The following is a 15630-nucleotide window of genomic DNA, read 5'->3' on the forward strand; positions in this document are numbered from 1 at the left end:
GCAAATCCTGTGTGTGAATTTGTTACCATGAAAACGGGAAACCATCGGGACTCGTGATGCTTCATTCTAGCTGGCCTGGTGAAGCCACTTCTCTTGCCTTCACCCATCACCGGAAACTTACTACAAGTTAACATCTGAAACCCTCTTAAGAAAGAGTCTGAATGAATCCAAGTTTAATTCCCTAATGAGACAAAGACTGGAGCCACTTCCCGTTATTCTGTCAACCATGTTAGATATTTTATTACAACCACTGGTGGGATCTCCCTTGCCACCCACTGTAACAGGAAAGCATCACCTACTGTCCTTATAAACACTTCCTACTTCTCACACCAAGATCCCCAAGTGAATGCAATGATGGTGGGCAGGTGGTCACTATGGAAACTGGAGTCTGAATGCCCCGCCCAAGGACATTTACATCCAAAACACCTTAAAACATTCTAGGGCCAAACAAAGCACAGTGGGTACGCTGCCCCAGCAACGCAGGTAATGGGAAGTGCACAGGCGCAGACCAGGCACAGCCCCTGTGATCCCCCAAACCTCCCTTTCACGAGTGTGCTTAAACCTGAGGAGCAGATGAAGACATTTTTCCCTTGATTAGAGACTCACTCTGTAGCCTGTCTGCCAGCAGGAGGACCACTGTCTAAAATGTTACTAATCATCAGGGGACTCCAGATTCACTCAAGCGAAGGTGAGCTTCACAGGCTGTGCAGAAAGTACCAGACTCATGGGACCTCTCGTCAGGCTGCCCTCTCCCCTCCCCACCTCCAACCCCCTTCCCCCTGCCTTAGGGAATCGAAAGTTGGTCCCAATGCAACAAGAAGGGTAAAACCTCAAATTTCTAACAGAAGGTGAGGGTACAGGACCTTCCCCCCACATTTAAACGCTTGCAGAAGACATCTCCCAGAGCAGCAGAGTTGGAACCTCAAATAAAACCCAGCCCAAGGAGGGGTTTTCAGAAGGGAGTGGGTTTCTGGATGTTTAAAGCACGTATCCTGAGTGTCACTCACTGGGAGGGAAGATGCCGGGTTGCAAGTTAAGATTACCCGATGGTTCAGATGCTTTTATTTGGATATTTGGTCCTTCTGCTCCCCAAGAGAGCTAGAATCTCTGGCATGTTTAGCAGTTTTCCCCACTTTTCAGAGCAGAAAAATTAGAGATGCTGAGCAAAAACACAAATAGAAGGAAACTGAGGGCAACTTGGTGCAGGAAGGCCTTCAGCATCGAGTGCTTACCAAGTTAAAGGGATAACGCTGTTAACCAGTGTGCTTCTAAAGTTAACTATGCATCAGATACAATCTTGAAAAACAACATACAAAATTCAATATAATTTAGAATCTATTTTTTTTTTTTTTTTACTTAATCTGCAACCAGATCTTGGCAAAACAATGCAGTGGCCTGAACTGTTCTTGCCAGGATACACCTCGAAGCCCCAAACTTCCCAGGCGTCAGGGAGGCTGGAGTAACACTAACGCTGCCATGGACATCCCAGCGCCGGGGAGTGGAGCCGGCGATGGGGGCGGGAAACGCACGCTGTGGACACAAGGCTGCTGAGAACCATGCCCTGCTGTCAGAGACAGGAACGCCCACGGCCGTCCAAGGCTCAGCCGGGTCAATGAACCACCTAGGAAGCACCACCTCACGTGGCGAGGTCGCTACTTGGTGTTTCAGGGTTTTCCTTTGGCTGACAAATTTCAAACCAAATTCCACAGAAGTCACTTTTTCAGAAAGGATTTAGTGTCATTAATGAGAACTCAACAGAAGAGGCCCTGCCAACTGCTTTTCTCACCACCTTCTGCAATGACTTAAATGGGAACGGTGCATTTGGCCAGGGGGTCTAATCTTCCCCTCTGCAAAATCAAGATCCAGTGGACACACAACATGCCAACCCACACACAGTCTCCTTAAGTCTTAAGTGCCAGAAAAGACTAGCAACAGAACTGCAGTGATGAATTGACCAGGATGCCCACCATTCAATATGGTGGCTCTGTGGATTACCTGCCCCCAGCTTCCCTTCTGCACAAAACAAATTCACATATAACTTAACCCATGGTTTCTGGGCTCTGGTCCAGTAGTCAGTTTTGATAAATAGATTAGGCATTACAGTATTTACACTTTCATGGTAGCAAGCAATACAAAACACAACCACAATAATGGTTACTGGCCTTCAAAAGCCATGACGACAAGCTTCCCTGATGGTGTCCACAGCTTTACAAATGCTGGTTCTTTCTTAATGGGAGGTGAGGGTGGGGGACAAGTAACAGGGATGCAAGGTAAGAGGGTCACATGGAAAACACTGATTTCAAAAACCTGCTATAGTCAATAACATTAAATAGGAATAAAATCTTGTAATTTATAGACACGCGCAACAGTAACTGACATCCACATGGCAGCAGAGTCAAGACTCCCATAAGCATCTGCTTAGTGCCCTTGTGTGGCACTCTATACCCATCGCACCAGCCCGGAGTGATAAATGTCAGAGTGTCTCAGAGTGAAAAAGAAGCCAGGAGGAAATGTGGTGGCCCACCCTGGGCCAGGGTGGCACCAAGAAAAAGCAGTTGAGAATCAGATATGACTTCAAGGTACTTTCTCTTCCCCTTTAATCCCCCAAACAGATTTCAATTCTAATAATACCTATATAGACCTTACCCACGCACAGATGTGGGCATGGGGTAACCATGTCATAGTTTTCAATCAGGTCAACAGCTTCCCCCCACAGGAGCATCAGGGAACACAGAATCACATTTGACCAGTCAGTTGTGACAGTGTGAGGATACTGGTGCCCCTTGACCAGAGGGGATCTCTGCAGGTTGCAGGCCGAGGTCAAATAAAATAGAAGCAGGTCCAGGTGCTTCTAGGACAGAAAGCCCCTGGACCGCGGCGGCAGCTCGTAGGAAAGCTAGCCCAGGGTGGTGGAAGGAGACCAAAACCAAGGAACCGCTGTGGATTTCAAACACGCACTCCCACAGGAGGTTAGGAACTTCAAGTTCAGCGGATGCTCTCAAGGGCAAGGGGTAGGGCTTAAATAAAGAGACAGGTGAGACACGATATTAGACACGATCACCACCCACAACAAAAAAGCTATCTGTAATTGTCTTAGCTCTGGGTGCAGAATGTAAATGCAGATATACAAACATATATGTTACTGCTTGTTACTCAGCAAGGAACTACAGATTCATGCCTCACTGCGGCCAGGCCACAGGGTGACCTACAGCTATACCGTGGCCTGTGAGTCCTCGTCTGAACTCCGGCTGGTGGCGCTCTTCCCGAGGCCTTTCCATGTGTAGCCTGCAAAGGTTGGGCTGATGGGTAAGTAGCTAAAGCATCTATATTTTTTTATAACGTTCATGCCAAATGGCAAATCGTAGGATTCCATGCCATCGAGTGACTTGCTCCCTTTGCCCACACCCTTCTTCCATTTCCGGATTCCTCTTTCCTCTGGAGTACCTGGAACACACACGCATAGACATACACACACACAAAACAATACGATGGAATGTTTAGCTTGACAGTTCCACCAAGAGCTGAGATTGCCCAGCGTGCTGTCCCATATACGGAACCTGCTGGGATGAAAGCAAGGAGCCCCTGGGGAGGAACTGATGGCACTCAGCCACCCAGATGCCTGAGCCAGGAACCTAAGAATCGCTAACCCATCCTTGTTCCTTTTGCTCCACTTTCAAGCCATCTGATGGCTCTGCCTCCCCCCGTCCTTCCACGTGACCCGTATCCCCTCCGCTGTCACTGCTGAGGTCCGGCCCACGCCAGGTTACTGCCTTCCGGGACATGAGAAGGGTCTGCTTACTGGCCGTCTGCGCTTCCATTTCACCATCTCCTTCCCCAAATCTGTTCTCCAAACACAACAAAAGAACTCCTGAACTGCAATGTGATCTCTACAACATGGGGCCCAGTCTTTATTATACCATATATAATGCCTTCAACTACTGGTCAGGGCAAACCACCCCCATCCAGGCATATAGAGTTTTATCCTACTTTGCTCCGTGTGTGTGTGTGTGTGTGTGTGTGTGTGTGTGTGAGAGAGAGAGAGAGAGAGAGAGAGAGAGAGAGAGAGGAGAGAGAGAGGGAGAGAGAGGGAGAGAGAGAAGGACACACTTGCTACGTATTCCCCACTTGTCATGGCCCTTTTGTGAGGATGAACGTCCACTGGCGTTAACACTCGGGGCCACTCTGTACCCTGACAGATGAGTCAGGAAGAATGATTTGGGCCCACAGGGCTCAGCAACTCCTGAGCCCTGGATTTGTTTCATAAATCTTCCCAGTGCAGAGCGGCGCACTGGCAACTGCCCTTGGCTACCTGGGACACTGGACAACATACTCTTCTGCCCAAGCCTAGATGATGAGTTCGAGTCCATAGTGAGTATAAGGAACATCATTTTCTTACATTGAAACTGTGCCCTCCCGCCAGGGTTTCTGTAAGGACGCTTTCACTTCCCTCTGACTCCTGTGCCTCTCTCTCAATAAGCTGAGCGTGTGTGTTAGTTATTGACATCCATGAATCTAGCACGTTCCACGTACTCGTGCATGTGATTCCTCCTGCCTGATGTGTCCATCCCTGGTGTCCCCAGCAATCTCTTGATTGAGGCTTTTTGGAGGTGTGCAGTCTTCAGGGGAAATACCTCAACAAAACCTTCCAGCTCAAGAATAAGCATCACCCTTCCTTGATGGAAGGTGACTCTACCAGCGTGTCCACAGCAGCGCTCTCCATCGGCACCAGCAGCCTCCTCTGGGGAGCTGGGAAGCTGGCAAGGCTGTGAGGCAGGGCCCACATCACATCCTTGTCCAGTACCCAGCACTGGGCACAGAACGCACCCAGCTGAGGAATAAGGGTTACGGACGTCAGGAGACAGCTGCCTCCATCCGTCCGTCCCTCAGTCACTGATCCTGGCAACAGCCTGCGTCCACCATACTCACTATCTTTTGGTCTTAGTTGTGGGGTGGGGGCTGCCTCAGGAAGGAGGAAGAGGAGCCCCACACGCTGTCAGCTGCTCAGGGTAGTGTCTGAGCAAGTTGATGAAAGCTGCTGCGGGGACTGAGCCCAGCTCTGCAAGGGGCAGGCAGCCGGGAGAGCGCCCACAGGCAACGGACTTCCCTTTCTCCTAAGTCAGCAGGGAGGAAAAAGCCACTAGGTTTATCAGCAAAAAACTGATTCCTAAAAGGAGGCTGGGAGTGCCATCTTAACCACTTCAAGACCGTTTTAACCAGCGATGGCTTTGAACTGATTCGCTCTGCCTGCTTCCATATTTATTTGGTAAAACAAGTACTTCCCATATGGAATAAGCATGTTTGGTATATACCACATACCTGGGATGGTGTTATCCAAAATGAAAGCCACGCAGCCTCCTACAAACATAGCAGTTGTGAGAAGAACGTTCAACACCTGATCGATTCCCGTTATCCCTAGAAACAGAACACAGTGGTAGGGTCACTGCCACGGCCAGGAAGGTGCACTGGGGTGGGCACCCACAACCAATGTGATACATGAAAGTGCAAATATCTGTTGTACATGAGTAGATAAATTTTTGCCAGTAACACTTTAAACTGTTATAAATAATTTCAACAATAATTAAGAGGTGATCTCTGTAAGGGAAATTCCCCAACACTGGTCTACAGAAGATAAATCTTAAAGTGAAGCTCACCCTATAATGAATTAGAAAGCCAATGGGGTGCGGTGTTAGCAGATTAAGAAAAAAAATTAATAAAAAGATGGCTGTTGTAAGGCTGAAAATATTACCAAGTGAGTAAGACAACAACAAAAATATTTGTGGTATTTGCAATCAGATGAAGGGTTTCAGAATCCTGGATCACTGACTTATGCTTANGAGTAAGACAACAAAAATATTTGTGGTATTTGCAATCAGATGAAGGGTTTCAGAATCCTGGATCACTGACTTATGCTTAGCTGCTTAATTAGGAGCAACTGGATGCATATGAATGAACTCATTTGAAAGTGGTATATTAAACTGTAAAAAGTAGCAAGAATATCCTTGTTACTAGAAGCTCCCACACTTTCTATATTTAAAATATACGATCCTGGGGGCGCCTGGGTGGCTCAGCTGGTCTCAGCTTAGCACATGATCTCAGTGTCGTGAGATCAAGACCTGCTTTGGGCTCTGAGCTCAGCAGGGAGTCTGCCCCTCTTTCTTCCCCTCTGCCCCCCGCCACTGATACACGTGCATGCCCGCGTGCTCGCTTGCTTTAAAATAAAATAAATAGAATCTTCAAAATATTATGATCCTCAACAGAAAATAATAAGTGCTGGGAAGAATGTGGGAAAACAGAAACCTCTGAGCATAGCTGGTGGGAATCAGTTTGGTAGTTCCTCAAACCACTAAAACCAAGAATTACCCTATCATCCAGCAATTCTACTTCCAGGTATATACCTAAGAGAACTGAGAGCAGGGACTCAAACACAGCCGATCCCCATTACTGGCAGATTCTGTATCTGTGAACTGACCTACACCCTCAACTTTATCTGTAAACCCAAAATGAGTACTCCTGGCTTTCAGAGGCATTCAAAGAGCAGCACAAACTCTGGGTCGCCCAGCATGAGTGATCCCAGCGGAGGTCAAACAAGGTAACGCTCTGCCTTCTTGTCTCAGCTCTCATACGTCCTAAGTGTGCTTGCAGTAGTCTGTTTAATACCACTTCTTCCCCATTTTTGTGTTTTTGGTTGGTGATTCCATTGTTTGAAATGGCCCCCAAGTGCTTTCTACTGTTCTGACAGCAGGCCTCCCTGAGGCTGTGCTGTGCGTCAGGGAGAAAATACATGTGTGAGAGGAGTTACGCTGCTGTTGGCTGCTGCTCCCCCTTCGAGGGAACGGTCAGGATTTGCTCCCTCCGTGCTCACAGTGCCTTTCCAGGGCACGGCTACCATGAATGAGGACTGACCGTACCGGTACACCACTGTCCACAGCAGCACCGTTCACAACTGCCAAAGGCTAGGAACAACCCAATGCCCAGTAGTGGACAAATGGACAAACAGATTATGGTATATACATACAATGGAATATTATTTGCCATAAAAAGGAATGAAATATTTTTATATAAATCTCAAAAACATGATGCTAAGTGAAAGACGACAGAGATCACATACTCTGTGATTCCATTGATGTGAACTATCCAGAATAGGTAAATCCACAGAAACAGAAAGCAGATTGGTGGCTGCAGGGGCTGGGAGAAGGGCGGCAATAGGGATGAACTGCTTCATTGGTATGGAATTTTATTTTGGGATGGGGAGATGGTTTGGGAAACTAAACGCAGGTGGTGCTTACATGACATTGTTAATGTACTAAGATGGCACTGAACTGTTCACTTTAAAATAGTTAATTTAATGTTATATAAATTTTACCTCAAAAATATATATATAAAATGGTCCCCAATTCTGCATAAAAGGTCAAGAGCAATCACCATTTCTTAAAATGGTTCCCCCTTGAGGGCACCTGGTGGCTCTGTCGGTTTAGTGTCCAACTCTTGATTTCCACTCAGGGCATGATCTCAGGGTCGTGAGATCAAGCCCTACATCAGGATCCATGCTGGGCGTGGAGTCTGCTTGAGATTCTCTCTATCTCCCTCTCCTGTTGCCCTTCCCCCCCCCCAAAAAAATGGATGCCCTTTGTTCATTTTTCATGACATCAGGTTATTAAAATAAAGAGGTGTTGAAAAGGTTAATCTTGAATTCAAAGTAGTTATAATCCCAGTAGTAAGACATGTATTTGAGGGGCGCCTGGGTGGCACAGCGGTTAAGCGTCTGCCTTTGGCTCAGGGCGTGATCCCGGCATTCTGGGATCGAGCCCCACATCAGGCTCCTCTGCTATAAGCCTGCTTCTTCCTCTCCCACTCCCCCTGCTTGTGCTCCCTCTCTCGCTGGCTGTCTCTATCTCTGTCAAATAAATAAATAAAATATTTTTAAAAAAATATTTAAAAAAAAAAAAGACAGACATGTATTTGAAAGTCTATGAAGCTGCGTTTTAAGAAATTATACATTTTCATAAAGCATTAGTCTGAGAAATCAAAGGGTTTTACACACAGGCATTCTCCCAAAAGACAGGGTCCCAGTAAATAAGGAGAACTTAAGGCGCACATGAGTCACGTGCACACGTCAGCTCATGCTGGATGTGCAGGTGGNTATTTTAAAAAAAAAAAGAAAGACATGTATTTGAAAGTCTATGAAGCTGCGTTTTAAGAAATTATACATTTTCATAAAGCATTAGTCTGAGAAATCAAAGGGTTTTACACACAGGCATTCTCCCAAAAGACAGGGTCCCAGTAAATAAGGAGAACTTAAGGCGCACATGAGTCACGTGCACACGTCAGCTCATGCTGGATGTGCAGGTGGCTTCCAGATCAGTGGCTGCAGAGCGAGGCTCGAATGAAATCCATGAACGAATGTCTGAGGAGACAACTCCTGAAGTTCCAGGGCCCTCTCCGACTGGGGATGGGATGTTTGTGAACTAACGGCTAGGGTTCCAACTTGAATCTTGAAGCAAGATTCAAGGCCAGTTTTCCTTACCTGTGACGAGAGGGTTCTGTCTGAGGTAACTTGGAAGGACAAGCCCAAAGAAGATTGAAAATCCAAGTACAAAGAGGTTCCGGGAAGAATTTAAGTCGATGAACTGTAGGTTGGAGAGCCCAACAGCTGTGATCATTCCTGGAGAGAAACAGCAGACGGCAAGTTGCACTGAGCTCACCTACAGATGGGCAACGGGCCACGCATAGACTCCCTGCATCGTCACTTCATCTGCCCCAGAAACTAGCTGGGACACAGAACAGTGACAGGATGGGGTTGGAACACAACTACCTGGATCTCTGATCCAAATAACTCTTGGCCTAAGCACCATCTGGGCTGACACAGGGACACAAACATCACATGACATTCTTTAGACCAAGCAGAAAACTAAGGAGATCAGTTGCCCCCTGAAAACCTCTATGCAAACATTTTGATTAAACTGGGAAATCCACCCAAATATCTGGGCCCCGATCACAACTGGACATACAGAGATCATGTCGAACCCCGTGTTAAAAATGGTCAGGTTTAAATGGCCGTGCAGGGAGAAGTTAGATCGATTAGATACACCAATTAAAGACTGAGGTCATTTTATTTTTTCCAGCACAAGTATTCTACATTTGGTTCTGCCTTTAACATAAATTGAACTCAGAGATGGATTTAGGTTTTTATGGTTTCAAGGTGTATCCCCTTTGTATTTTTAAACAGAAAAGTATTACTACCTTCCATCTCAGGAAGGGATTCGGTGAGCAAATGTGAGAGGAGGAGAGAGGTCAGGCTATCAAGGAAATGGGATTTTACCAAAGAGAGTACAGAAGAGGGCGCCAAGCACCGGATCCGGGAGGGAGGCAAAGAGGGCGCTGAACTTGCCGATCATGCCCAGCGCCAGCATCAGGGCTGCGCCGTACTGGATCACCCGGCGACTGCCGACCTGCGGAACACACCAGAAGCCAGTCGGCACTCAGCGCTAGTTCTACACCCGTTCTCAGCAAGCGCCCCCCACCCTGGGGGGCAAATGTGACAGAAGCCCCAGACAACTCCTAGATTCTTCTTACAACTTTTAGTTAAGAGAGAGGTCTTGTCAGATAATGAGGATTGATCTCAGAGCACAATTACTATAAAGACACCCAGAGTAAAGAGACTCCCTCTCCTCTTTCTCATCCTGTCCCGTCCTCCTCCCTGGGAGGAAGGCAGCACCAGGGCTCAGCCTCTGGGTCTTGGTGCCCTGGGTGATGTCACTTCGGGCATGGCCCTGCTTGGGCTCTCAGGTCCTGGGTTTCTAATGCCCTTAGTCAGCAGATGGGATGACCTAACATCAAATGCAAAAACCACACTCCATCCTGCTTTTCTCTTCTGGGCTCTTGGACTCACCCTTTGCCAAGTTAACCCACCCCAAAGCAAATAACCTTCGTTTCCATCTTCCCCATACCCTGAATCAGATAAGAGTCCCAGATATTTCTGGAATCTCCTCTCCTCAGGGCATCTTGCTCGTGAGAGGTGGCACAGCCAAGAGGCAAAGGAGTGTGGGTTCTCAGTACCCCCTGCCCGGGGTGTACCCCCTCCACTCTGTGTGACCAGGACAAGTCACTTGGCCTCTCTGGGTGGCAAGATCCTCACTTCTATAATGATAAACCACGAGGTTTTGCTTTAGGTTAAATGAGACAAGATGTAAAACAGTGTGAACAGTGCCTGGCAAGCATGAGGCTATAATGACAGCCTCCGACCTGGGCTTGCTGACTCTGGCCTTTCCTCTGCCTCCCTATCTTCTCCACTGTGGTAGAGTGACCTTTCAAACACAGTGATCTGGGAGGTCAGTGCCCTTCCACTCCCCTTAAATCCTCTGGTGCTCATGAAACAAAATCCCTTCTCAGACATCCCCAGGCCTGTCTACCCAGAACACTCCCACATCCCCCCTTCTGGCTGGTTCCAGACACATTCTTCAAAATACTACCCAAATGCTACCTCCTCTTAAAAAAAACGTCTTCCTTGATTCCAAGGCTCTGTTCTCCCACACTGGGCTTCTGCAGAACCATTATAATATTTTCCACATGGCCTCATCTTTATCTGTTCAACCTGATCTCTGCCTTCTAGAAACTTCCACCTAGCCTGCTGTCACCCAGGCAGTGGGATGTGGAGAACCCTGCATGGCTGGCCCCTACTGTGTGCTGCCTCTTCCAGGAAAACACCCTGAGGACATAAACTCAGAGTAAAAGAGGTCCCAGAAGCGCCTGGGGAGTACCTATAGGGCTTTAAGTATGACTTACAGTGAGAAGACCGCTACTTAAATTTAATTAAAATGCAACGAAATGTAAGCTTTAGTCCCTCAGTTGCACCAGCCACTATTTCAAGTGCTCAGCAGGAACACGTGCATGGCCCCTGCACAGAAAAGAAGCGCAGGCGTACGCAGACTGTGTCCACACAGTGCTTCCGCTGGCTGGTGTTGGTCTAGAGCTTCCAGCAGCATCTCAGAGGACCCAAACATCAGCTGGTTAAGAATCAGATAAGAATCTTACTGAGCCAACGAAGGGATGGCTGTCTGGCTAGAATCTGGCCCAGCTGACCCTGGAGCCCAGGTTCTGCTAATAACGATCTACTGTCTATTCCCCGCCCCCCATATTATCAAGTGAAAGAAAGCAGCGAAAAACGGTACGCAAACTGGAGAATCGAGCAAAAATGACTTCTGCTGGGTCACATTACATGATAAGGAAGCCTGCCATTTTCAGCAAACATTTTTGGGAACCTACTATGTGACTAGCACTTGTTAGACCGGAGGGGGCAGGGAATACAAAGATGAGGAAGCCACAAACTTAGGACCAATCACTGTACTGCTACAATTGTTACGGTGTGCGGGCACCCAGCACGGAGGAGAAGCTCTGAGGAGCTGCAGAGGGTTCCACAGAGCTGGTCCGGAGTAAGAGTTCCCTGAAGGAAGAGCACCCAGGCACAGGGAACCGCCCGCACAAAGCCCATCTTGCAGCAGATCAGATGTGCAAGGCGGAGGGCGAGGCTGGCCCCAGGGATGCTTGAAACAATCAATCTTACATGAAGGCTATGCATGGAAGGCTGATCTACCTTAGACGCCCAAAACAAACAAACAAACAGCAACGAAGCCATTCTTCAGTTCAACGACGACGATTAACCAAGTGCCTATTATACACCTCCGTCTGAAGCACCAGAAACACAGGCCTAATCCCTGTCCCCCCAGTGCTTACATGGAGCCTTTGCCTCTCCTCTCCTGCTACCTGCTCCCTGGAATCTCTTCCCTGCCTCCGCTCTGACCTCCTTCTTGAACTCTGACTTTGCCTCCAGGGCCATCAAAACACTGACACCTCATTTCTGACCTTCCAAAGTCTTCCACAGTGTGGAATGCAGCAGAGGAGAAACGACCTTCCTCTGAGGAGCCTGCACTGTCAGGGGAGGTGGGGCTTATTCGGTCCCTAGAAATAAACTTAGGGCTACGTATCAAGCAGGGACGCTACCTACTGCTTACTGTGTGCCTGCATGCCCGACTCTGCTAAGTGCATTACATCAATTTATTAATTCCAATGCCTGGCAAGCTCTTTATAGACGAGGGCATGGAGACTTGGGGAGATGATGTAACCTGTCCACAGTCCTATGGGACAAAGTGATGGCACCAGGGCTGGAATCCCAAACAGCCAGCTCCCCACCCCATCATGCCACCCCTCTTTGCGGGCCAGCCACTGGAACACACTCAGAAGAGGAGGCCCATAAGGATGTACTGTATGGTGACTAACATAACATAATAAAAAATAGAAAAAATAAAAAATAAAAAATAAATAAATAAATAAATAAATAAATAAATAAAGAAGAGAAGGCCTGCACATGGAATCCCTCCTGAGGGCTTCCAAGCACACAACAGGGTAGCTGGCAGCTCATCTCCTTATCAAACAGCTTAGAATCTCCACGTATAGAGAACGTCAGAAGTGGATAAAGGGTAACAAGTATCAGAGCTGCCAGGACAAGGAGGCAGAGCCTTGGGAAGAACGAGAGATCACCCTCTTCCCACAAGCCCCGGAGTCTGACACAACGGCCCAGACCAGTGCTGTCCGCAGAAACTTCTGCAGGGATGGAAATGTCCTGTATCCGTGCTGCCACTAGCCACATGGGACTCCTGAGCCCTGGAAATGTGGCTAGCGAGACTAAGGAACTTAGTTTGTCATTTTAACAAACTTAAAAGAGCCACATGTAGCTACTATCAAACTGGACGGCACAGATCCGGGTCTGGAAGTGCCAGATTTCAGAGCTGCGGGTTCCATTCAGACAAGTGACTTGTCCCAAGTCCTTCTGCTGGGTGAGGGGCAAAGTACAGCCTCCAACTCGTGCCTCCTTCCTCCAGGGGCCGCATGTCTGGGGCCAAAAGAAATTTCTGCTGCAAGTCCCACTTCCCATCCCAAGACAGCTGTGTAGACAGCTCAATTACCCCCCTGTGAGTCAGGGCAATGAAAACCAATTCCAGGCCCCAGAATGCAAGCCGCCTTTGCCTGGGGATAGTAATCCAAAGGGGTTCAGAGGGAAGATCAATTAGCTCACTAAAAAGTGCTGGCAGGTTGCCTTCTCAGAATAAGCTGGAACCATTCAAATTGTAATAAAGATGATTATCCCCAAACCACGTGGCATTTCAGAATGGAACCTCCATGAGCGACATCCCCTACTGCCTACAGTGACCCTGGTTATATTACATGACGTGATGATCAGTTTTAAAGGGGTGCAGAAAGAGCTTGTTAAATTGTTTTACCCTAAGTCTCTCCATCTACAAGAATTTTACTACTATGGTATTTCAGATTCGTTCTAGGTCTATCCACAAGGTCATGGCAGCAAACTGGTTAAAGAAAGGCACGGCCCTTACTTAGTTCTGTGTGCTCGGCATCAGCTTCTCCCCACGGGCAGTGCCAGAACCTAGCGATGCCACATGGCATGAGGGCGCTGGGAGCACCCCACAAGGCTGTATGCACACAGGACACGGGGCTCTGCGAAGGCCCCGCCAACTTCCAGGGAAACGAATGTGTCAGGACCATGCTCCCTTCTCACCTGGACTCACAGTCAGGATGAACCAAACAGTCTCTGGTTTCTTTTGTCTGGTTATAGAATCTTACAGAGAGCTGGGAGGGGGGGTATTTCTAATTTTACAGAGGTCAGATAGCTCGAGAAGGCTGCAGCTCGCCCCTTAGTTCTCAGGACACAGGGCTTGGGGAGGGAGACCTGCGGCGCACACAGACATCCCAGATGGCGACCAGGTTCTAACCGTCTCTGGCTGCTCAGCGTACAGCAGTGCGCCCTGGCCAAGGCAACTGGGATCTAGAGCTCGGTAATAAGTGTGAAACGCCTAGGAGCGGGTTCCTTACAGAAGCTGGACTGTGGGGTGGGGCAGTCACAGGTCTGTGTAGAGAGGGGTGGAGAGACCCATGGGGAGGACTCCAGACCCAGACCCTACTCGGCCTGGGGGACCCGCTGTGGCCTGTCAAATCCACGAAGTCCGCGCCAGATTTCCTCTAAAACAGAAGGTTTCTGTTGCTTTGGTTTGAAAACCACATTCTTTACTGTAAGAGTGACATTTTCCTGTAAGGAGTGGGATCATCTCACATCTAGAACTAGTGCCGTCTCCTGCTCCCATTTCCACCTCCCGCCCTGACCCTGAGGTCCACTCTCATCATAATAGCCAAAGTGAGCCTTAAAAAATACGCTGATGGAGGGGCACCTGGGTGACTCAGTCGGTTAAGCGTCTGACCCTTGATTTTGGCTCAGGTCATGATCTTGGGGTCGTGGGATCAGGCCCCACATTGGACTTGGCACCGGACATGAAGCCTACTTTATATTCTTTCCCTCTGCCCCGCCCCCCAACTCGCACATGCAAGTGTGCAAGCACGTGTCCCCTCTCGCTCTCTAAAAAACAAAAAAAAAAAACCCCAAAAAACCACAAAACCCTGATGGAGCCACAGCCCAGGGGATGCCCTTTCCCTCATTCTCTGGAAGCTTCCGGGGCCTGCATGACCTGGTCCTCCATTACCTGGAGGACATCATCTGCTCTTACTACCCCCATACTCGGCTCCTGCCCCACCAGCCTCCTTGCTGATGGGCAGCATGTGGCCCTGCTCTCATGACAGGGCTTCACACTGGCCGTGTCCCTGGCCTGAATGCCCTTCCCCAGGGGGCCTGCCTGGCTCCCTCCACCTGCCCTGTTCAGGTCCTTGCTCAAGGTCATCTTCTCGGTGAGGCTCAGCCTGATCCTATTTAACATTTACTAGGCCTCACTCCCAAAACCCATTCCTGCCCTGTGTTTTTTTTAATACTTACTACGCTTACTGTCCATGGTTTGTCTTCCTCTGTCTAGAACGTGAACACCAACAGCGGGAATTTTGTTTTATTCACTGTTGTACCCCAAGTGCCTACAACAGTAGCCTGGCACGGGACTGGTGCTTAGTATTTGTAGAGTGCCCATGAAGCAGTGACAGCACTGAGTGCCTGGCCGCCCAGGCAACCCAGGGAGGGAGACCTCCACCAGCATTCCAGAAACCCATCAATGAGAAAAAGGAGATTGGGGGTGAGGGGAGATGATCTCAGAACTGGAAGCCTTCCTTTCGGAATTCACGGTGGTTAGACCCATCGATGAAATGAATCAACACTTAGACGCCCAACCATTTAATTAGAAAAATAGCTGTACCTTAGTAATTCCCAAAACTCCAATGTTGGGACTGGATGAAGTCGAGCCATTCCCAGTACCAAATATGCCATCAAGAACACAGGAGAGACCTTCCACGAAAATCCCCCTAAAATGTAAAGGAATGGGGGAAAGAGAAACATTCATTCAAAGGGGGAAACACTCTGAAATATGCTCTAAGTGGCTGCACCCCAAAGGCGACGTGCGTGGCCGGGAGCCTCCGCACTCCGGGGAGGGGTCAGAAGCGCCTCGTCTCGGGCCCCACCCCAGACCCGCTGAAGTAGAACCTGCATTTTAACAGGATCCCCCACGCTCATTCGACTGTGAGAAGCCCACGTTGGACACAGGTGTTTAAAAACCATTCCAAATTAAAGGCTTTTAGCCAGAAAACAGAGCCATTTGTTGGGATCTAAGACAAATGAGGGCTGTCTGCTGA

At 48.5% G+C, this 15630-nt stretch overlaps 1 protein-coding gene across 2 annotated transcripts in view; it reads right to left on the reverse strand.

Moving 5' to 3' along the window:
- Positions 1-15630, reverse strand: part of SLC23A2 (solute carrier family 23 member 2) — a 108151-nt gene that overhangs the window by 1261 nt on the left and 91260 nt on the right. The window contains exons 12-16 of one of the 2 annotated variants that reach the window (XM_034641727.1): positions 15198-15303; positions 9320-9449; positions 8525-8662; positions 5317-5412; positions 1339-3444 (exon numbers count right to left, since the gene is read on the reverse strand). In XM_034641727.1, the coding sequence (XP_034497618.1) occupies positions 3212-3444; positions 5317-5412; positions 8525-8662; positions 9320-9449; positions 15198-15303 (703 nt within the window). In that variant the 3' untranslated portion in view covers positions 1339-3211. Of the gene's footprint in view, positions 1-1338; positions 3445-5316; positions 5413-8524; positions 8663-9319; positions 9450-15197; positions 15304-15630 lie in introns of those variants that run through there. The other variant, XM_019805504.2, reaches the window with a different exon arrangement.

Source organism: Ailuropoda melanoleuca, chromosome 13 (genome assembly GCF_002007445.2).
Source record: "Ailuropoda melanoleuca isolate Jingjing chromosome 13, ASM200744v2, whole genome shotgun sequence".
NCBI classification, from domain to species: domain Eukaryota; kingdom Metazoa; phylum Chordata; class Mammalia; order Carnivora; family Ursidae; genus Ailuropoda; species Ailuropoda melanoleuca.